This window comes from Loxodonta africana, chromosome 5, assembly GCF_030014295.1.
Source record: "Loxodonta africana isolate mLoxAfr1 chromosome 5, mLoxAfr1.hap2, whole genome shotgun sequence".
Lineage (NCBI taxonomy): Eukaryota > Metazoa > Chordata > Mammalia > Proboscidea > Elephantidae > Loxodonta > Loxodonta africana.
Genome location: NC_087346.1, coordinates 28,826,209 through 28,849,103, shown reverse-complemented (window position 1 = coordinate 28,849,103; position 22,895 = coordinate 28,826,209). Strand labels below are relative to the sequence as shown.

At 39.3% G+C, this 22,895-nt stretch overlaps 1 protein-coding gene across 4 annotated transcripts in view; it reads left to right on the top strand.

Moving 5' to 3' along the window:
* The first annotated feature begins 4,962 nt into the window (after positions 1 to 4,962).
* Positions 4,963 to 22,895, top strand: part of LOC100675289 (N-deacetylase and N-sulfotransferase 3) — a 229,973-nt gene continuing 212,040 nt past the window's right edge. The window contains exons 1-3 of one of the 4 annotated variants that reach the window (XM_064285411.1): positions 5,208 to 5,712; positions 16,664 to 16,817; positions 16,933 to 17,809. In XM_064285411.1, the coding sequence (XP_064141481.1) occupies positions 16,964 to 17,809 (846 nt within the window). In that variant the 5' untranslated portion in view covers positions 5,208 to 5,712; positions 16,664 to 16,817; positions 16,933 to 16,963. The other 3 variants (XM_064285410.1, XM_064285409.1, XM_064285408.1) reach the window with 3 other exon arrangements.

Here is a 22,895-nt window from a genome sequence, read left to right as displayed (position 1 = left end):
TCCCTGAATATCGAGAGATCGCTTTGAAGACTCAAACAATACGTTCTACAATCTGGTGATTGCTTGTATTTTTCCATTAAGATGGAACAAAACAACAGTTATTGCATTAGTTTATGCTAAAACTATAGATATGAATACGTTTATACTGCCAAATAGTCATCACCCAAGGCTTGCAAATAGTTACATACCTTACGATCAGCACCTAAGACTTTAAACTGGTCTCACAGGGGGGAAAATGCTAATTTTTAGGACAGAGCATTTGAAAATTAAACAGAAATGACAGAACAGAATATCCAGAGGCAGTTTTTAACTAAAGAACTTTCGAAAAATTTTAGACAGGATAAATTAAGATGATTTCCTTCATCAGGGGCATTGTAAAACATTATCCATGATACTAAAAAACCATTTGTTTCTCTTCTTTAGTGTGTTTTAAATGACTGCTGCTGTGCAAGGCACTATATATGCCCAGGGCAGTGAAAGACATGAGGATGAACTAGTGACGGAGGCAGTCCTCAAGGAGATAAGAGTGCAGCGCGTCAGTTCTCTTTTCCAAATCTTGCTATTTTTTACTATGACAAAGGCCCTATATTTTTTAATAAGCCATTTTCTTTTCTGTGACAGTTTATCCAATGGATTGTATAGACAAACCAACTACAATACAGAATGCATTGTCTATTTATTATGGTTAATATAAAAATAGACAATTAATTATGAACACCAAATCATTTACATAACAGAAAATGCTCATTTTTATAGACTCACATAAAGCACAATCTGTGGCCTCAACAGGGCTCTAATCCAGTGATTCTCAAAGTGTGGCCTCAGACAAGGAGCATCTGCATTGCCAGGGAACTTGCTGAAAATGCAAATTTTCAGGCTCCACGCCTGACCTACTGAATCAGAAGCTCTGAGGGTGGAGCCCAGGAACCTGTGATTTAATATGCTCTCTAGGAGATGCTTACACTTCAACATAAAGAAAACAAAAATCCTCACAACTGGACCAATAAGCAACATCACGGTAAATGGGGAAAAGATTGAAGTTGTCAAGGATTTCATTTTACTTGGATCTGCAATCAATACCCATGGAACAGTGATCAAAAAATCAAACAATGTATTGCATTGGGCAAATCTACTGCAAAAGACTCCCTTAAAGTGTTCAAAGGCAAAGATGTCACTTTGAGGACTAAGGTGTGCCTGACCCAAGCCATGGTGTTTTCAGTTGTCTCATATGCATGCAAAAGCTGGACAATGAATAAGGAAGACTGAGGAAGAACTGATGCCTTTGAATTATGGTGTTGGTGAAGAGTATTGAATATACCACAGACTGCCAGAAGAATGAACAAATCTGTCTTGGAAGAAGTACAGCCAGGGTGCCCCTCAGAAGCAAGGATAGCGAGACTTGTCTCAAGTATTTTGGACATGTTACCAGGAGTGACCAGTCCCTGGAGAAGGACATCATGCTTGGTAAAGTAGAAGGTCAGCTAAAAAGAGGAAGACTCTCAATGAGATGGACTCACCCAGTGGCTGCAACAACGGGCTCAAACATAGCAATGATCGTGAGGCAGGCGCCAGACCTGGCACTGTTTCGTTCTGTGGTACCTAGAGTTTCAGAATTAACTTGACAGTACCTAACAACAACAGGAGATGCTGATGCACACTAAAGTTTCGGAACCAGTGCCCTAATCTTTAGCGTTAAGCTTTAAGTTGATGTTTTATAAATGAGATTTCCATATCACTAATTCAACCTTGTATACTTTTCACAGGTGGTGCTTGCAAGGAAACTTAAAAACAAAAACCCATTGCCGCCAAGTAGATTCTGACCCATAGTGACCCTATAGGACAGGGTAGAACTGTCTCATAGAGTTCCCAAGGAGCACCTGGTGGATTTGAACTGCTAACCTTTTGGTTAGTAACCACAGCTCTTAACCACCATGCCACCAACTTAGAGGCAGCTAACATTCATCTTTCTGCAGCTTTAAGAAAAAGGCAGTGAGCAGCCTAATATCCCTTCCATTTCCCTTCCTCACAACCAATCGTTTTGCTGACGTTTTTGGTTCTCATCTACTTTTAACATCTATTGAAACAATAAAGAAAGTGGGGATGCATTTCATAGCTAGAATACGATTTATTTTAAGACTTCATTCCATTACTTTTCAACGGCTTTAAAAAGTCATTAATTACTATAAATGCTATATAAATTTTTATATTTTATACTTATATAAAAAACTACATAAATACTAAAATTATTATAAATCTAAGCTAAAGATTTCTAAAGAAACTGGAATGTTTATACTTATTATTGGAAACCCTGGTGACATAGTGGTTAAGAGCTACAGCTGCTAACCAAGAGATGGGCAACACAAATCCACCAGGTACACCTCAGAAACTCTATGGGGCAGTTCTACTCCATCCTACAGCGGCCGACTATTATTCGGAATCAGCTCAAAGGCAACAGATTTTTTTTATGCTTACTATCTGTTTCAGTTAAAAGCACTATTGTGTTTTAACCCTGTCAAAACAGAATAACATACTGCTTTAATTTAGACATTGAAAAATAGAACACTCTGCAAACTGAAAAGACTTTCCGAAAGTTCTTTTATAATCAGCACCTTCCACATAGGAGCATTTATTTGTACAAAGGACAAAAAACTCATCAAAAGATACAGGTAATTTTTACAGCTGAAGAAAACCCCAAAATGCAGTCACAAAAACACTGTTGTTCTTGTTGCATGCCGTTTAGTCAATTCCAACTGAGAGAGACTCTATAGGACACAGTAGAACTGCCCCATTGGGTTTCCTAGGGTGTAATCTTTGGAGAAGCAGATTGCCTAGTCTTTTCTCCCACAAATCTGCTGGCAAGTTTAAGCCCCCGACCTTTCATTTAGCAGCCGCACACTTAACCATTGAGCCACTAGGGCTCCTTATAAAAGCACTTAGTTATTTTGTAGAAGTTTTCTGTTTGTTTGCTTGGTTGCTTTTGAGCACGGAAGATGGAATAAGAAAGAAGGAAAAGTGAATGTCATTTCTGAAGTTAACTATATAACCTGGGACATTCGGGAATTTATGGATTCATAAATCTCGTCCATTCTTTGAAACTGTAGAAGAGCTCGACCTCCTATAGCTGTATCAGAACATAAAAAGTAACCAGAGGGCAGGAAATGTGCCTGCTTTTCTTTCTTTTAATTATTATTATTGGATTCCCAGAGGCATTTAGTAAGTGTTCAATAGTTTTTGTTTTCAATGACTGGATGGATGAATGTATAGATGCTTGAATGACAGAGCAAGTTCTCTGAGACAAAAAAAAAAAAAAAAAATTATGAGATAAGGAGTGTATAAAACTAAATGTAGTTCCTAAAATTCCTAAAAGGCACCAGACCTCAGCTAAAACACAAAATAAATAAAACCAATCTAATGCATATCATCTGGCCAAATAATTGTACCATCGTGAAATTTCTGTAGGCTTCCAGAACGAGCAATTGGTTTAGTCACTTCTCTAATCCCTCTACTATCTAATGCAAGAATAGACCATCTTCTAGCTCTTTAAAATTCCAAACTTTTCCATGACATTGGTATATAATTATATTAATAATAAAATAATCTAAATGATTGATAATTGGTAATTTATATTAAATGTACTTATTTCTGTATCGTGTGAGCTTCTTTCAATTTTAACGGAGAGAAAACCCAACTCAAGCTGCTTTAAGCTAAAAAGTGCATTTACTGATTCATATACAAAAATATCCAGAGGCAGAACTTGTTTCAGCCACAGCTGGATTCCGAGCTCAAATATCCAATTTCGGTTTTAAATTTTCTAGCTCCTGGGTCTGCCTTCCTGAGTATTAGCTTCCTTCTCAGGCTTCACATAGTGGCACAAGCAGCTCTAAGCCCACATCTTCACTTTTGTCTTCAGGTGGGACCAAAAAAAAAAAAAAAAGTAGAACTCTGTCTTTCGGTCTCTGATTGGCCAGACTTGGACCGCATACTTTTCTCTAAAACAATACCAGATACCAGGAGGACAGAATGATTCCACTTGTTAGGCCTGAGTCCTGGGTCACCTGGGGTGTCAAAACAGCAGCTGACATCATCTGAAGCAAATAGGCCTTTCCGTAGGCTGGTGATTGCACCCTCCAAAATAAACAGGGGCAGCGTTTCCACAAAGAAGAGCGCTGCAGACCAAAACCATAAATGTCCGCTACAATTTATCATTAGTAACCCCCTTCCCCACACACACACTAAAACTGTAACATACGCTGTTAGTGGAACCAAAACGAGATTTTTTTAAAAGATCATTTGCTTGAGGCTCCGAATCAAACTATTTTGAAGAGCATAACCTCACACCTTACATCCAACTGAAATGTCCTTTGAATTGCTGGCCTTCCACTTGTCTTCAAGAGCTGGAACATATGGCCTTTCAGAAACCTGGCAAATAGAGAAAAGCCCTGGACTTCCAGCTTTGCAGCCGCCCGCCGCCTAGTTCAGCGCAGCGGGCAGGAGCGCAGCCGGAGGGGACTGCGTTGCCCACACCGTCCGGCGCCGGTGCGCCCCACCCTCCCGGAGCGGCTGCCGGAGCTCGGACCCGCTTCCCCAGCGGCGCGTGTGTGGCGCATCGTTGGCTGCCGGCACCAGCCCCTCCCGGGGCGACCGTCGGGACTGGTTGGTCGGGGCGGGACGGTAGGGGTCTCCTCGCCCAGGCCCGGGAAGCCGGATCGGCGAACGCAGCCTGTACTGGTGGGCGCCGGATGGAGACACCTCCCGCTTGGGCTCCCGCCCTCGGCCCTCCCTCCGGCGAGCGCGCGCCGGCCGAGTGCGGGGAGGCGGCTGCGCCCGCCCGGGGAGGCGGCGTGAGAGCGGCGGGGGCGGCGCGGCCGGGCGGGTCCCGGGGCCGTGGTTCGCGTCGGAGCGAGCGCAGGAGTTCCCCGCGCGCCCGAGGCGCTCGCCCCACAGCCGCTCCCTGCCCGCGGCGCCCGCGCTCCTGGACCAGCCCAAGTCACCCAGCGCCTCCGCCCGCGGAGCTGCGGAGGCGGGGACGGAGGATGCCGGCGGACGGCTGCAGCCCGAGGTAATCACGGATGGAAGACGGGGCCGGTGGTCCTCGCCCAGGAACCGGACCCGGCGACTTGAAATGCGGCATACGCTGCTCAGGACAAGTTTCTCGCTGTTTGAAATGAAGGTGGCGTGAACCGACATTCATTTTATTTACCCATCCTTTCCTGTTTTAAATAAGTTCGTGTAGACAATGACAAAATAGCCTCCTGGCGGACTGTGGGTTTGTAAATACAACCTTGAAAGTTTTGCCTGTTGTGGTTATTTGCTTATGCATATTTATTAACCTGTTAACTCTTTGGCTAGTCAGAAAATTGACATTTAAAATAATCTTTAAGGCACATTACAAGTTCGCTGTTGCGTTAGGGCATCGTGTTATTTATCAGCTTACTTAGCATCTGTCTCTCCCGAGTGGTACCAAAGCCAGTCCCTTGGCGATGGGTCTTGTATGTGACACTCTTGCCCTCTAGTGCCTCACCAGCTTGGTAGCAGTTTGATGGCTAATATTAATAAGGTGTTACATAACACGAGAGTACTGGGCCAGGACTGGTACTGCTGCCACTTGTAAAGCCAAAAAGCCTGAGTCGATGGTAGCGGACACTGCTGTTTCCGATTCTTTACTGTTAAAACTTTCTCAGGCGTTTTCAACTCTTGGAACTTTAATTCCAGGTAAGTGTATCTATTTATTTACACCATACCCCAATGGCTCACTCATAAATGTAGGGGCTTTTAGTAAAAGATAGCAGTTTTATTTTCAATTAAGGTTAATCAATCTCAGAATTTCAGGGTCAATAAGTGCCTAATTTGATTCCTGTAGAAGAAATAGAATATTTTTAATTAAATTAAGTGAAATAAAGGAATCTCTTATTCTGTGGTAATTTTAAAGCTTCTCTTTCATAAAAATAAAGCAATAAAGAGGTAAGCCCTTACAGTGGCTTAAGATCTGCACTAACAACTTGTAATTATTCTTTAGTGGATTGGTTGAATAGACCACATCTCTGTTTCCCGTGATGGACTAGAATTTTGTAAGCAAATCAGAAATTTAAACTGTAACTATCTATATAGTAATGATCCTTAACAAATCTTTCTTTTTTGACACAATTCATTTTGTCAACATTATTTAAAATTGTGCGATTAATAAAATGATATGTAACTGGAAATAGCCTGCATATGGATTACAAGAACTTTAAAAGGAAATAGATACATCTTCCATTTAATGTGTCCAGTCTTTGGAAGAACCAAATCACATACTCTAAGGGGTTTATCCAGCTCCTCTTCCAAGTAATTCTTCTAATATCTGGAAAGTATTATCCCTCAAATTCATTTTCAGCTGAAATGTTGTTTATATTCTTTATAAACATATTGTAATATGGCAGCATATGTAATCTGAAAGGGCTTTGAGGAAATCACTCCCAAACAGTGTAAACAACTACATTCTTACTAGGTTAAGATACGAATCCTTAAATATTGAAGCATTGAAGCTCATCTTAAACCCTGTCTTTCTTTGCGCTTAGAAAATACCATATTATCACCTATTGAACAATGCTGTTCACCACAAGAGAGCAGAATCCTGTGGAGGAGAAACTCTCTAACATCTGATATTTAGCTGAAGGGCAATTTTTCCTTTTTCTTCCAGGATAGCTCCCTATCGATACTGCTATTGGAGAAGGAGATTTCAAAAATAAATTTGAAAGAGACTGTTTTTGAACATATCAAGAGGCTTGCCCTAACAGACACTAGTCTTTTTTTTTTCCCTCTAGTTAGCACAGTATCTACTGTCTCTGTAGTATTTTTTATTGTTTTTTCTTTATGCTCTTGATCATAAAAACAGAAGACTGTTTTCTTGTGTAAGTAAATATTGATTTTAAACTGGTCTGATGAGTTGAATTTCTTCATTGTCTTTAGAATGAAGGCTTCTCAGTTTACTGAAATGTTTAGGTAAAACAAAACTTATCCTTTTTTTTCTGGAGAGATAAGTTATAGTTTAGTTGAGTTATAGTGCAGCCTTCTCTTTTTAAGTAAAATTTCTTGAGAAAATTTTGTTTCTGAAGATTGTAGCAAATATTAGAGTAATTTTTAGTATAATTGAAATGTTTGTTGGAAAAAATAGTAGACGAGATAACCAGGTGTTATAAGCTTCTTTTTCTGGACTATATATTCTGCTGAAAAAGTTATTTTGAGATAGAATCTAAATATCCAGTGGTTGACTTGTCAATTTCAGAATTTAAAAACCGTAAACATGTGACAAATTTTTCTTTTAACCCGGGGAGTCTGATTATAGGACTTCCTTGAAGCTCGGTTGGATCTCAGCTGCTCTTGGGTAATTGGTGCCAACTTTGAAACTCAAATATGCATTTGTCGAGGTAAAAGATGTTTTCAAAAGGAAAAGTGTATTTAAATACATAGTGATTTGCATGCACTTCAAAAACAGGGAAATAGAATTAAGGATAAAAACGCTGTTCTCAACAAAATGAATGCCTTGGATTTCTAACTGCTTAACAGTTTAGACAATAGGGAAAAAACAGTGGAAGTTTAGTTTCCCCATGCTGTGGTTATTAGAGATAAGTATCCACAGTAAAATGTATGAACTTGGAACGCCTGTACAGATTAGGGGATGCTGCTGGGCCACAAGAGTAACAGTCTGTGCTATAATGATAATTAGTCTGAACAATGCTCAAAACTGTTTTACAACTGAAGTTTTCCTTAGAGTGTCAAGAATTGGTTTTAGAGTCAGCTTGTTTGTTTTTAATAAAAACTATATCCTTAGGCTTCTGGATGTTACAGTGAGTGATTTATCCCTTTCATGTTCATTCCAAACATTTTTCATCAATTTCATGCAAATTCTATAACTAGGAGAAAATCAGTCAAACTCTTGTACAATTAAATGTTGTCTATAATAAATCATTTCACAAAAGCTCCTATAAAATACTGAGGGCTGTAATTCTTGATTGGAGCCCTGGTGGCACAGTGGTTAAGAGTGCGGCTGCTAACCAAAAGGTCAGCAGTTCGAATCCACCAGCCACTCTTAGAAACCCTATGAGGCAGTCATTCTCTGTCCTAAAGGGTCACTGTGAATCAGAATTGACTCAATGGTACACAAAAACAGCAAAGTAATTCTTGATTACATGTTGCCAAATAAGAATTTAAAAATCAAATATTAAAGTCCTATCCTAAGGCCTTTAGACATCTCAGTGATGGGTATCCATTTTCTATACATTTCATTTTTAATCTTTCTTGCTTAATTACAGTGTTTGAATATAGCATGAAAGTAGACCTGGATTCTAGGACTTGATTTGTCATGAGAGATATGGCTTTGGGCAAGTCTCTTGATGGATCTGAACCTCTGTTTCCTCACCTGTAAAATGAAGATGTCAGAGATTCTTTCCTATCTTTTTTGTTGTCCAACATTATGGCAGTTGCTCTGGAGGATAGGATAAATCTGCATGAAAAAAGTCAGTGAATAACACAAAACATGACTTACAGATAAGTGCTGTTGCCTAGATTTTTAGTTGTAGAGATACAAGGTTTTAAAATAACAGTTAACACTCATTCCTTCTACCAGGCACTGTTCTAAGCACTTGACATATTAGTTTCAGCTCAGGTAACCCTCATAAAGATTACTTGAGATGGGTACTATAATTATTTGCAGATGAGACAGTCTCAGTTTTCATATATGAGGAAATTGGGGGCACTGAAGAGTTACCTATCTAAGATCACATCCCTGGCAAGTGGTGGAGCTGGAGCCTAGTTTCAGTTACATTGTGTCTCTACAGGTTTTCAAATATCTGTACACGATGATTGCCTCTGATAGAAGCAATGAATTAATAAGTGATTGCCTCTGATGGAGGCAATCCATGTATCACTGCTACCATTTCCACCACCTTTAACCCTGCATATGAAACGATCGCTTATTAATTCATTCAAGAGATATTTACTAAGCACCTACTTTTGTGCCAGGCGTAAAGCAATGCCTAGGGTAATAAAATGTGGTGCCTTCCATAATGGGGTATATACAGTTTAGTTTAGGTGATTTCTTTTTCCTCTTCTGACACCCCAGTTGGATTGAGTGTCACTTGTTCCGTGATAACGGAGGAAGAATTTAACCGTTTTCTTCATTGAGGTATACATAGAATAAAATAATGGAACTAGGACCTCAAACCTCTTCATGACTCCCTATCGTATCTCTTCATGGCTCCTCTCTGCTCCTGTTGCAACACCCTCTCTCTGTCTCTGCTTTCCAGTTCGTGCAACCTGCCTTAAAACACGGCAAAACATTGATCTTGTATCTTTACATCTTATGGTCCATGCAGCCAGTGAGAGTTTGGGTTAATAACGCTCTCCCGTACCCAGGATTCTAATGAAGGCGGATGATGACAAGGGTTAAATTATATCTTCAAAGCTGCATTGGCAGTATTCACAAAAACCAAAAAAACCAAACCCATTGCCGCGGAGCTAGTTTCAACTCATAGCGACCCCACAGGACAGAGGAGAATCGCCCCATAGGGTTTCCAAGGAGCTGCTGGTGGATTTGAACCTTATGACTAGCTCTTAACCACTGTGCAACCAGGGCAGTATTCATAATACCCTACTATTAGGCATACATCGGTATATACATTTTGACTCAATTTAAGAGAGTTTAGGCAGAAATTTTTCCACTTAAGTCATATAAGCAGTAAATAGTAGTGGGATTCTTTTTTTTTTTTCCTCTTGACTGGCTGAATGGCATAACGTTTAAGGAAGTGAACAAAACATATTCTTTCCTTCATAATTTCCAGCTACAAAGAGGGAGGGAACATTGCAATAGCAAGTCATTTTCCATTTGATGTAACAAACAAAGCTAATGCCCCTAAGTGCAGCTTTTCTCCCAGCCATCTTTAAAAAAATCCCTTTTCTAAAGACAGTGTATTCTTGGTCCTACTCTATGCAAATCAGCTTCTAACTTGCCTACCACAGCAGGGTTCAATTAACATGACACAATTTCACACATTCTTTCCCTAAGAAAAGAATGTTCTTTGTCAATTTTTAATATTACTGAATTACTTCTAGCAAATTCATGTAATATATTTCAGGCCTCCAAGTGCACTTTTCTAACACGAGAAAGTATAGGTAATTTTGAGAAAAAGGAATATTGTCAAGACCTTTGAAATATTTTTCATTTATGTCAGAATCTGAAGCTCTTTAGTTCCAGTCCAGTGCCGTGCCGACTTATTTTCCAGATGGCATTCCTTTTTTCTCACGTATCTTGCGCTGTCAACTTCAACAGGATTCTGTTTCATTTAGAAACTGGTTTGTACCCTGGGATGATTGTGGATGTTAGTGGAGCAGAGAAGATGAGTTACATTGACAAGTAGGTGCTTCTCCTTGCTGGTTTTTCAGTACTTTGCAAATGTATGTTTACATAAATTTGATCTGCGCTATGGAATGGCCTGTGATTCCCAAAGATAATTGCAGCCCCTACTTCCTGGGTGGCACAAATAGTCAAGTGCTTGACTGTTAACTGAACGAAAGGTTGGCAGTTTAAACCCACCCAGAGGCACCTCAGAAGGGAGGCCTGGCAATCTGCTTCCAAAAGGTCACAGCCTTGAAAACTCTATGGAGCAGCTTTCTGCATACATGAGGTTGCCATAAGTTGGAATTGACTTGATGGCAACCAACAACAACTTTTTGGTGAAATCTTTTTGAAAATGAGTTGCAAGCCAATTCCAGCCACACTGAATTCTGAAGAATCTCAGGATGAGAAAAATAGATACTAAGTCAGATTCCATGAAAGGTACATTCCAGGTGTGCCTGATTTATAACTCTGGTAAAGGGGGTCACTGCCATTCTCAGTGCTGGTATTGCCGCCCTCACTACTTGAGGTCCATGTGACTAACAGAGATATCCGTTCATGGAAATTGGTTTGACTTAATGACTGTCCTAGTTTTTGAATCCAGCTGCTATTTGTGAATTTTCATGGAGATTCTTTTTACACTCACTTATTCAGTGTGTATTCAGTGGGCTGTTCTTACTTCAAGCGCGGTGTTAGACATTGAGAAGAGGAATTGAACAGAACCGAATGTATGGATGCTTCTAGTCTGCCTGGGGGGAAGCACTGTAAAGAACTCACAAAACTAATTAACGTAACTGTGAGACATGCTACCAAAGTAAAGAAGAGGGTGAACTGAGAGTATGTAACACGGAGACCAGACAGATGTGGGGAGTCAGGAAAGACTTTTGTGAGGCAGGGCCATTTGGGGGGATTTGGGGGGAATGAAGCAGATGAAGTGGGGAGAAAACTTCTAGACAAAAGGAACAGCATCTGAGAAGTCCCTGAGGCAGGAAGGAGCTTGCTCATTTGGGGAATTGAAAGAGGACCCATTTGTCTGGAACCTAAAGGGGAGCCCATCATAATCAGGCCTGAGAGTGGGGGGGAGGGGGGCATATCTTGTGGATCACATATAGGAATTTGGGTTTTAATCAGCAAGTGAAATAGGCAGCCATTGATGGATTTTCAGCCAGGGAGAAACAATCAGATTTGCATTTTGATGTGGCATTGAGGAAAGTGTAGAGGGAGTAAGATCATTTGTGGTCAGGTGAGTTGTTTCAGTAGTTCAAGTGGAAGTGCTGTTGTCTGGATAAGGAGAGAAGTTCACTGGGCCAAGTGAGTTTTAGGAAATGGAAATGAGATGACTGGGGGGGTTATTTAGATAAATAGAAGTAAGGGAGAAGGAGGTGTCAAGGATCAGTCACTAGGTGCTTGTGGGAAGATGAAGATAACCTTAGGTTGTAACAAGATTTGGTGGAGCCAAACAGTGGCTGCCATATAATCAGAAAGGGCAGAGTAAATGTTAGTTGTTGTTTTATGAAGCTGATAGTTCTATCTGGAATTCTAGAGCTCAGAGAAAGACAGTCAGAATTACAAATACATATTGGGAGCAGTCTAGGGAAAGGAAGGGGCATGAGAGGAAGTCTGAGGACTTTGTCCTGTTTATGTCCCTGACTTGGCCTCTTTCTTTGCTCTGAGACCCACCTGGTTTTAGATCACTGCACCAAGGGTGGACTGTCCAAGCTTTCCCCAGCTCTGCTTATTCCAGGATGTATGTAACCAGTTACAAGTTGCTGTCAAGTTGACTTCAATTCGTGATGACCCCATGAGTGTCACAGTAGAATTGTGCTCCAGGGTTTTTCTAGGACTGATTTTTTGGAAGTATATCACCAGGCTTTTCCTGAGGTGCCTCTGAGGGAACTCAAGCCTCCAGTCTTTTGGTTAGCAGCTGATCATGTTAGCCATTGGCACCACCCAGGGATCCCTGTCCCTTTATGATCCCTCAGTAAATTTTTATTGGCCACCTTCAGGATATTTTTCTCATGTCGTGTGCTATTTGTACATTACTCTTAGCAATAGCTAACATTTGTTATGTTCATTCTATATGCCAGACACTATTCCAAGAGCTTTTCGTGGATTCTTTCGTTAAATCATCACTAACACCCTAAAAGATAGGTACCCTCAAGTATCTGTGTTTCACTCTGTACGATATAGTGTTTACTCTCTCTGTTCATGTTACTGTTATTTGTCCATTCTGGATGTTACGGTGACACTAATCACCTGTGTCTGGTGCTAGGAGAACATCGTAGACAAAATGGTACCATCTCTACCTTCTTGGAACTTCCAGTCAGACAAGGGAGGCAGACTTCTGGCAAATATAATTGTAGCAAGAAATACAAAGGAAAGATACTTTTCATAATAATCATATGTAACTTCTGGGTCTTACCAAGGTTGGAAGGTCAAAGAAGACTTTTCAGGGGCATTGTGTGGAGAGGCTTAATTTTCCACATCTATGTGCCCTCTCGCACAGCGGTTAAGAGCTCAGCTGCTAACCAAAATGTTGGCAGTTCAAATCCACTAGCTGCTTCTTGGAAACCCTGTGGGGCAGCTCTACTCTGTCCTATAGGGTTGCTATGAGTCAGGATCAACTTGACGGCAGTGGGTTTGGTTTTGGTTTTTATCTGCCCTCTCAGTGATGTCCCCCCTGCCCCCAGTGAAGGGCTCGGAAGAAGGCTGCCCCTTTGCCTCTGCCGGCTGCTGCATGCCCTTCTCTGCAGAAGAAGGAGTGACGGCAATAGGTCAGCCCACTCTGAGGTTTTCAGAGCTAGCAGACACGTTGTAGAGAGTGTAAGTAGCTGTTGCAGGAGCAGGTTACAATAGAAACAGCAAGTTCTGAGAGGCCACATCAGAGACTAATGCTGGAAAACTGGCAAAGTGAAATATGCCATTGAAAAAGGTTTGCAGAAAATTTTGCTCTTAGGAAAATCTATTTAAGTGCGTTAGACCAAATCCTGCCCTTAGGGACATGCTTGAAATTCCCTTTGGCCTCAGGAGGAAACTTGAAAAGTTTCCTGGAAAAAAAAAAAAATGTCCTTCAGTATTTTCATACCTGCTAACAGACAAAGTCACTTTGATGGCTTCCTAATATCTGTCCTCAATAGTGAGAGCAAATGCTTCTCACTACTCTGACTTATCACAGATAAGAACCGTGTGAGTTACGTGCCTTTCAGTTCTGACATAAGGGACAAATTGTGAAACGCTCCTATCGGAAATGTAGAATGTGGCAATATATTTTGCGTTCAGTCAAAAACACTTCACAGCTAAAACTGAAGCACAGGAATAGGGAGATGTGAGATCCTGTACCTTACAGTTATACGCCAGGATATTATGTTATTTATAAACATTTACACAATTTTAGCAGTGCAATTATTATCAAAATGAAATGACTACAGTTACAGTAAAAACTCGATTGTCTGGGTAATTTGTATTTGCTTCAATTACACATAATTTTTTTTTTTTTTAAAGAGCCAAATCTCTGATGTTGTTGTTGTTAATTGGCTTAGAGTTGATTCAAACTCATGGCGACTCTGTGTGTGCAGAATAGAACTGCTCCATAGGGTTTTCAAGACTGTAACCATTCATGAGCAGATCTCCAGGCCTGTCTTCCAAGGTGGCCCTTGGTGGCTTCAAAGCACCAACCTTTCTACTAGTAGTTGAGTGCTTAACAGTTTCTACCACCAAGGGACTCCTAAACCTATCCTCAACCCAGCACAGTGCCATCGAGTTGATTCTGACTCATACCTATCATAGATTGTTTAAAAAAGTAGAATATTATCCTTATATTAGATTAATTTTAGAGCATGTCAGACCACTTGAGGACATTTTACCTGGCAGAGGGGCATGTCCATAGACCTCACGTGAGCAGAAACTTTCAAGTTCTTTTCATCCTTTCTTTACAGTGTCCCCCAGACTTACCCCTTCCCCACATTCTCCCTGACCTAAGATTGTTAACACCTCATGACCGGATTGTGAGACAGGAGCCCTTGCTGGCTTGCCAGACTAAGTTCTAAAACACTGCTGTGATATTCTCCACCTTACTGATGAATTCATCTTTGTGAAAATTATCCTTCTTACCATATTGTCTCCTACTCAGGAAAGTATAATGTCTCCCGCTGGCTTTCACAGCCATGAACATCTGTGCTTGATGTTCAAATCTCTCCATAATCTGGGTCCCAACGTACTTAGTCAAATTAATTTTGTAAGTATTCCCTACTCTTTGCTTTCTCTCTTGTGCTCATTCCTACTACAACACAGTTCCCTCTATCTCAAACGCCTTTTCAGGTGATCTTCACCCGTCAAGGCTTTGTGCAGACCCCCTCTACCTCCCTTCACATGACATCGCACTGGCTCCCCCAGTTGCCAACATCTCTTTCTTCCCTCACCTTGTTATAGTCTCTACTTAACGGCTCGCATATTCTTGTTCATCATGCTGGCCACTGACTCTGCTTTATCGTTTCAAACCTTTTAAAGAAATGTGCTCTGCTGAACATTTACGTTTTAGATAGAAAGCTACCCCATAAATATTTGAATGAATGATGTAGAAACCCTAAGTACTTAAATGAATAAGTGACAATATGTAATTCACAGGAAAAATAATACATTTATCCCTTAAATAACCTGCAGTTATACTTCAGAATATTATTTTATATAATATCTTACAGACATAATTATAACATAATATAAAGGAATATATTATTCCTAAACATTCAAAATATTGTTCCCTGCTTATTTCATAGATGGATATAACAGAATTTTAGAGCCAGAATATTCTCGATGATTGTTAATTCTAGCCCCATCGTTTTGCTTGAAAGGTCCTGGGGCTAAAGTGATTTAATTAACAAAGACAGAGGTGGAATGGACACTGTTATTATGGCAAACACATCAGATACAATGCTTCCCACCAATGCTTCTTGTCTTACCAGCTGACTTTTAGCTTGCTTTATGGACAAGACCTGACTTAATTATATATACATATGTGTATCTATTTTTCTTAACTTTATACACATACACCCACACTTGTATATTATATATATTTTGCAAAGTACCAGGACCATAAGACTCTACTAAACTTCTGAGAAGCACCAATGTTCCTTTCTTATAAAGTATCCTAAATTTTTCAAAGGTTAGTAACTTAAAAGGGGTCTGAAATCATAGCATAACAAGGTGTTCCATGAAGTCTTGATTATTTCCACTATGTTTTTTAAAATACTTTTTTTTCGTATATTTATTGAGATTTTTCTGAAAGAACAGAAACAGAATGGTACAGAAGGTGAATCACTGGGTGAATATGCTCCAGCCAGGAGGACACGATGCCCTCCCGGACTGACACCAGAGTTTAATGCCCCTCAGGAAGTGTTTTACTCCTCACATCCATCTCATTACGAGACTGTCCTGATTTTCGAAAAACCTAACTACATAAATACACAGTTCGAAAATGATTATTTGGGTTGGGGGACCGTATCTTCATTTCAAATAGATTATTTTAATGAAATCAATTAGTATAGTGTTGTTTGTCTAAAGAATTTATAGTATAAATAGAATGGCAAAATTCATTGTAACAACAGCTTTTCAGAAAAAAAAATAAAAGACTGGTTTTAAGTGAGGCATTTAATGAAGAGTGTCCAAATTTTTATGACCTTAAAAAAAAAATTTTTTTTAAGACCTTAGAATATGTTAAATCAAACAAAAATAGCTTGACTATGCATTATGTGATGTGTACTTAGAAGACAAGAAATGGTTGTGTCTGATTCAGGTGACATTGCTGTAGTCTTAGGTCTGTATTGTCTACAGAGCTTGATGCAAGGCTTAATGAATAAAATGAAATTGCTTGTTATCCTACTGTCTTTTCTGTAGTAGGGATGGGACCTCTGATCAATTAAACCCATTTGTTTATCCCCCTTCTCCCATGTCCTCATCCAGAGCTGGGGGAAAGAAAACCAAAACCAAACCAGTTGTCATCTAGTTGATTCTAACTCATGGCGACCAATTGTGTTTCAGAGTAGAACTTCATAGGATTTTCAGTGGCTGTGATCTTTTGGAAGTAGATCACCAGGCCTATCCTTTGAGGCACTTCTCTGCATTCTAACTGCCAACCCTTCAATTAGTAGCTGAGTGCTTGAAAGGGGGAAGTTTTATTACTTATCAAACGCCAGGTCATCTGCCTAATACGCTGGCACTTGGCCAGTCAATAGGATAAAGATTTGCTCATTTTAACACTGCAGGCTGAATATTTTATAAATGTATTCTATTTTTCAGGCTATATTTTCTGTGAGTCCTGCTCAAGTGATACGAGTGTGCTGCAATGGTGACATAAAGTCTTGACTGAGACTGGGAAAGCAGCTGAAACACCATCTTTTCCTCTGTTCTTTTCTTTTTTTTATGGTGCTTTGATTGGGAACAGTCTGAGCAGGTATATACAACATGAGTTTTATCATGAAGCTTCACAGACATTTTCAAAGGACAGTTATTCTGCTTGCTACTTTTTGTATGGTGAGCATTATTATTTCTGCTTACTACCTGTATAGTGGCTACAAACAGGACAACGAACTCTCTGAGATGGCTACCGAAGTGAACTGTGGGGACCTCCAACACCTGCCGTACAAGCTAATGGAAGTGAAGACCATGAAGCCTTTTGATGCCTCAAGGACAGACCCCATAGTCCTGGTGTTTGTGGAGAGCCAGTACTCATCCCTCGGTCAAGACATCATTATGATTCTGGAATCAAGTAGATTCCAGTATCACATTGAAATTGCTCCTGGAAAGGGGGATATCCCCGCACTTATAGACAAAACTAAAGGCAAATATGTTCTCATTATTTATGAGAATATTTTAAAGTATATAAATATGGACTCTTGGAATAGAAGTCTTTTAGATAAATACTGTATAGAATATGGTGTGGGTGTCATAGGATTCTATAAAACCAGTGAGAAGAGCCTGCAGAACTTTCAGTTAAAAGGTTTCCCTTTTTCCATATATGGAAACCTTGCCGTAAAAGATTGTTGCATTAATTCTCATTCTCCACTGCTTCATGTGACCAAATCTTCTAAGCTTGAAAAAGGTCCTTTGCCTGGAACTGACTGGACACTTTTTCAGATCAATCACTCAGCCTACCAACCAGTAATATTCGCCAAAGTAAAGACCCCAGAAAACCTTTCTCCTCCCATCTCTAAAGGTGCTTTTTATGCCACTGTCATACATGACCTGGGGCTTCATGATGGAATTCAAAGAGTTCTTTTTGGCAACAACTTGAACTTCTGGTTGCACAAACTCATCTTCATAGATGCTGTCTCCTTCTTGTCAGGGAAGAGGCTGACGTTGTCCTTGGATAGGTACGTTCTTGTGGACATTGATGATATCTTTGTGGGAAAGGAAGGAACAAGAATGAACACCAATGATGTGAAGGTAAGTCTTTATTATCTCCATGTTTCAAATTTTGTTTCACCTCTCAGTAGGGTGACCAACCATCTGGTTCGCCTACAGCTGAGGGATTTCCCGGAATGTCGGACTTTCATTGCTAAAACCAGTAAAGTCTCAGAGGAACTGGGATGAGTTGTTTACCTTCTTTCTCAGCTTTAAATCAGCTAAGCAGATAAGATCCTTCTCTCTAAAGCAAGAGAAATGAACGTTGTACCAAAGGACAAAGCGTGGCATGATTCTGAAGTGGTTTTCTATGTATATTTATAAGAGTGTGAACAGTTTTGTTTAATTCCTTTACATAAACTGTGTACCTTAGAAAACTATTACTAATCTAAGACTTTAGTCCATTTAAATATGAAATCAAAGTGAATTTGTTTTCATGAAAATAAATACTCCCATACATTTTAAACAATCACAAATCTCTTAAGTGGCAACTTCAGATTTTTTGGAATGTCAAATATAACCCACTTTCTCTGATCATATTTTCTGGAACTCTGAAAATGAGAATAATTAAATACAGAGCACTGTGACTACACTAAGAAACCCTGGTGGTGCAGTATTTAAGCATTTGGCTACTAACTGAAAGGTTGGCGGTTCAAAACCACCCACTTGCTCCAAGGGAGAAAGATGTAGTGATCTACTTCCATAAAGATTACAGCCTAAGAAACCCTATGGAGCAGTTCTACTTTGTCATATTGGGTCACTAGGAGTCAGAATTGACTTGATGGCACCTAACAACAACAGCAACAACATGAATATGCAAACGTATTTATTCATATCTAAACATAAGGATCTAAATTAACTCTCAGATTTCATTGAAGACTTTTCTGGTATGAATATGAAGCCTGTGGTGCTGCACTTAAACTGCATTAGATTTCTTATGGTGTAAAATTTCTGCCTGTAAACAGAAAACAAGTATTTTAAGATAATTGGTTATTATTGTGAATGGATTGTGTTCCATAAACTGGTTGTTTAATATTAATGTAATTTGAAATCAAAATAACCTACATTGATCTTAGGATTTATCATAAAAGTCTATCTCTGTTATGCTATATATAGATTTCTAATCAAAGTGAGAGACTTTCGATACATAATTTTTATTTTGTACAGATTTGCCCTTTTAGTAAAATAGAACTAAATCAGATAGAAAAAAAAGTACATTTTGCAAAAACGGCATTCTTTTCTCCAGACACTAAGCATCTGGCAAATAGTGTTCATCACAGTATTTAAGTGAGCTGAGAATGCTGGAAGTATCATTAAATGTTACAATAAGAGAGTGTGAAGAGTGGGAAAAAAAAAAAAAAAAAGCCCTCTATATTCTTGGCAATATTTTAGTCTTTTAACTAAATAAAAGTTAATAATGAAGTTATATTTAAGGTTTCATTAAGTCTTTTGAAACTAACTTTTGAAAATTAAATTAAAACCAAACTTGTACTTTAAACATTTTATTATGTGCTTGAAAATTGCAAATGATACATAATTCCCTTTCTAATTTTTCCATTTCAAAATAGTATGATAAAAAAATATTATCAAGGTGTATACATTTCTCATATAAAATTCCTTAAAACTGCTGAAAAAAATTTTTGTATAGTATTTAAAGATATGACAGACAAATATCTGAGTTTTTGTATAAACTTCACTACGTCCCCTTCTAGTATAAAAAATGCAAAGTGTCTTTTATGCTCTTGAGCTCTTGAGGTTAAGCCTCCCCTAAGGTTTTAGAAGTATGAAAAATTAAAGGCCAAATGAACACATTCAAGAAGAAATTAGCATATGTAAAATACTTTATGAAATGCTCATATTTAGATGGGAATATCTTTTCTAAGCTACCTAAAGGCCTAAAAAGTATGTGTTTGAATTATTTAGGTTTTTAAACTACTTCTAAATTGCATCTGTGATTCTGTCTGGAAACGCGGATTCACAGCAGTAAGCTGCTCTGGCAGTGTACTACATGTAAAGCACTTTTGGGTGTATATCTGTAGAGCAATAAACCTTGGTCCCATCCCTTTAGAAGAGGAGGTGGCGGACAGAATAAAGCCATAGAAGCCCAGAAAGCACCAATTAAAGACTGTGCTGAGCATCTCTTCAGCCCTTTACCTCTAAATGGGTGTATTGTCCTCTGGGGGAGATACATAGCTTCAGTGTGATAAGTACAATTGTAAAGGTATCTACATGGTTTTATGTATGTAATGCTGTGGGAAACAATATCGTTTGTGCTGTGTCCCAGAAACTATTAAGTGTGTAGGACAGATTTTGAAGGTGAGACTAGAGTGATACGATGCTGTGGGAGGCTGTGGGTGGTTTATCCAAAATAAAGCAATTTCTTGAAATAAGGCAGTGGAAGTAAGAATGAAGAGAGAAGGACCAGTTTAAGAACTATTTTTGAGGTAAAATTGAAGAAGCTAGTAACTGGATGAATGGAGGTGAAAAAGAATATAATCAAAGATGACATTAAGATTTTAGCATAGGTGAATAATTATTGATGATACCAACAATAAAGAGGACAGAAGAAGAGGATCATAGCGAAGTTACTAGATATCATCATAAACATTTCATTTTTACTGAAATGCATGTGAAATATCAGGGTGTAGATATTTAACAAGTAGTTGGCTCACAAGAGAAGTCTGGGTAAGAGGTATAGATTTCAGAATCTTTATTCTACCATGAATGGTTCAAAGCATGAGAGTTTGTGGAATCAGCCAGAGAAAGAGTTTATAGAGTGAAAGAGAAAATAATCAAATGTAAGTTATTAAAGAAACTCATCTTTCAGAAAACAAGTAGAAGGAGATGATCCTATGAATAAGAGTCCAAGAGAATCAGAGAACCAGGAAGCCGTGCTGGGAGTGTAGAGCTTCAGGAAGGGCTCAGCAATCACTGAAGCATGGACTGCAAAGTCTCCTTTGGGGGAAGGTGAAGGCCATTGGTGACTCTTGAAAAGTCAGTGTCAATGAAATGGTAGACGTAGAAGCCCAGTTGCAGCGAATTCAGAAATGAACTGGGGAATTAAGACATGGAGAAAGAGAGTCTGGAGTACTCAGTGGAGAAACATGGACATGAAGGATAGGTGAGAGATTAGACAGTAGATGGAGGGTGGACTGGAGTTAGGGTGACCGATCGTCCTGGTATGCCCAGGACTGAAGGTGTTCAATGCTAAAACCGAGAGAGGCCCAGGCAAATCAGGATGATAGATCACCCTAACTGGGGCAAGGGAAGGATTTTTCCTAGGAAGAAAGATAGAAGAGCTTGAGGTCATGGATTTGGTGATTAATAGTACATAACTAATAGAAAAATTTTTAATCGAGTTTTAAAAATTGAATTTTTGCCACTTATGAACAAATATTTTATTTTCCCTGTTTGAAATGTTAGGGAAATTAAAAGGAATGAGTAAATTGAAGGTCACGTATGATATTACATGCAAAATTAAAAGGATAGTAAATAACATGCAAAACTTAACTCCTATACTAATCACTGCGTAAGTGATATTTTCCCCCATATTTGGAACAGAAAATGTGTTTCCTTACTGAATGGGAGAATTAGAGTCGGAAACTGCAATACCAGCTTTTAGCTAAATGTTGAATAGCATCAGCATATTTTAAAGAACTGCAAAAAAAAAAAAAAGTGAGACATAGCATCAATGAGTAATTCTTCATGAGGAGTCATACAAAATAACCTAAGGTGGTGTTTTTATTAGTTTAGATATTTACAAGCTACAGGCAATAGGCCTTTAAGAACCAAAGAGGAAAATCATTTAAACAAAATATTCTTCAAAAATGGCAGGACTAGTATCGGTGAGGGCATTGGCGGTCCAGTGGTAGAATTCTCGCTTTCCATGCGAGAGACCCAGGTTTGGTTCCTGGCCGATGCACCTCATGTGCAGCCCCCACCCATCTGTGAGTGGAGGCTTGTGTGTTGCTGTGATGCTGAAACAGGTTTCAATGAAGTGCCCAGACTAAGACAGACTGGGCAGAACGGCCTGGCAATCTTCTTCTGAAAATCAGCCCATGAATACCCTATGGCTCACACTGGTCTAATCCGCAAGCAGTCGTGGGAATGGTACAGGACCAGGTGTTTCATTCTATTGTGTCACCAGGAATTGGGAGCCCACTTGATAGCAGCTAACAACAACAACATCAGTTAAATCAAAGCCAGAAGAAGAAGGCATGTGTGTGTTGCATTGGACTACGTGGATGAGACTTGTCCCAAATTCAACATGGACTAGTTATATGATGTTAGAAAATTCAAGTTCTTTGTGTTCTCAGATTTGCCTTCAAACTTCCTGAGCCTAAGCTGAGAGAAGGGGGTTTTGAAGCAGGAAAGTGGTATATAAATATGTGTTTCTACCATTAAATCATTTTAAAGTTTTACGTGGAAGTACAGAATGACCCAGTGAACAGTAACAACATAGATTATCTTTTTAACAATATTAATTCGCTCTTGGCCTGAGATACACTATACCTTTAGACTTAGACCATTTCATGGAACACTTTCACTTCTAAGGTAGATGGAAGTTGAATGTGGAGAAGACCCTGGTAAAGGCAGTCTTTTAGGGTTTTTCTGAACACTGTACTCTCACTAAAGAGAAAGGCTGTGTGTCAATCTTTCTCCATATGTGTCTTTTCCCCTCTTTTTTGGTAATAGATTTGTATTTCCTTTGTAACTTTGACAAGCTCTGTAGCACCAACCAGAAAATAAAGGACCAGTCCAGCCACATGTTAAGCAGACGAAAGAGGTGCGTGTAAAATAATCAGAGGGACGCGATAGCGGCCCCTTCCCTTTCTGCACCATGCCGACCCTTTTCTACCATATCCTTACATTTCACTGTTTGGGTGTTTGTGGATACCCCTTAAAAATATCTCTATTTTTGAAGTGGACTTATAGAAAGGGCATATCTTAAATCTTTAATGCAATGTCATGAGTGATTTTATCATTTTTCTTTTAAATCTGTAACTGAAGCTAGGGAGTGCCTAGGGGAAAAAAAGTGCTGAAAATAGAAGTAGGAAACCATAAAGCTGTGAGAAATGAGTGGTATCAGGTTCAGAAGACAAACTTGGCTGACTTCTCAGCCTTGCTT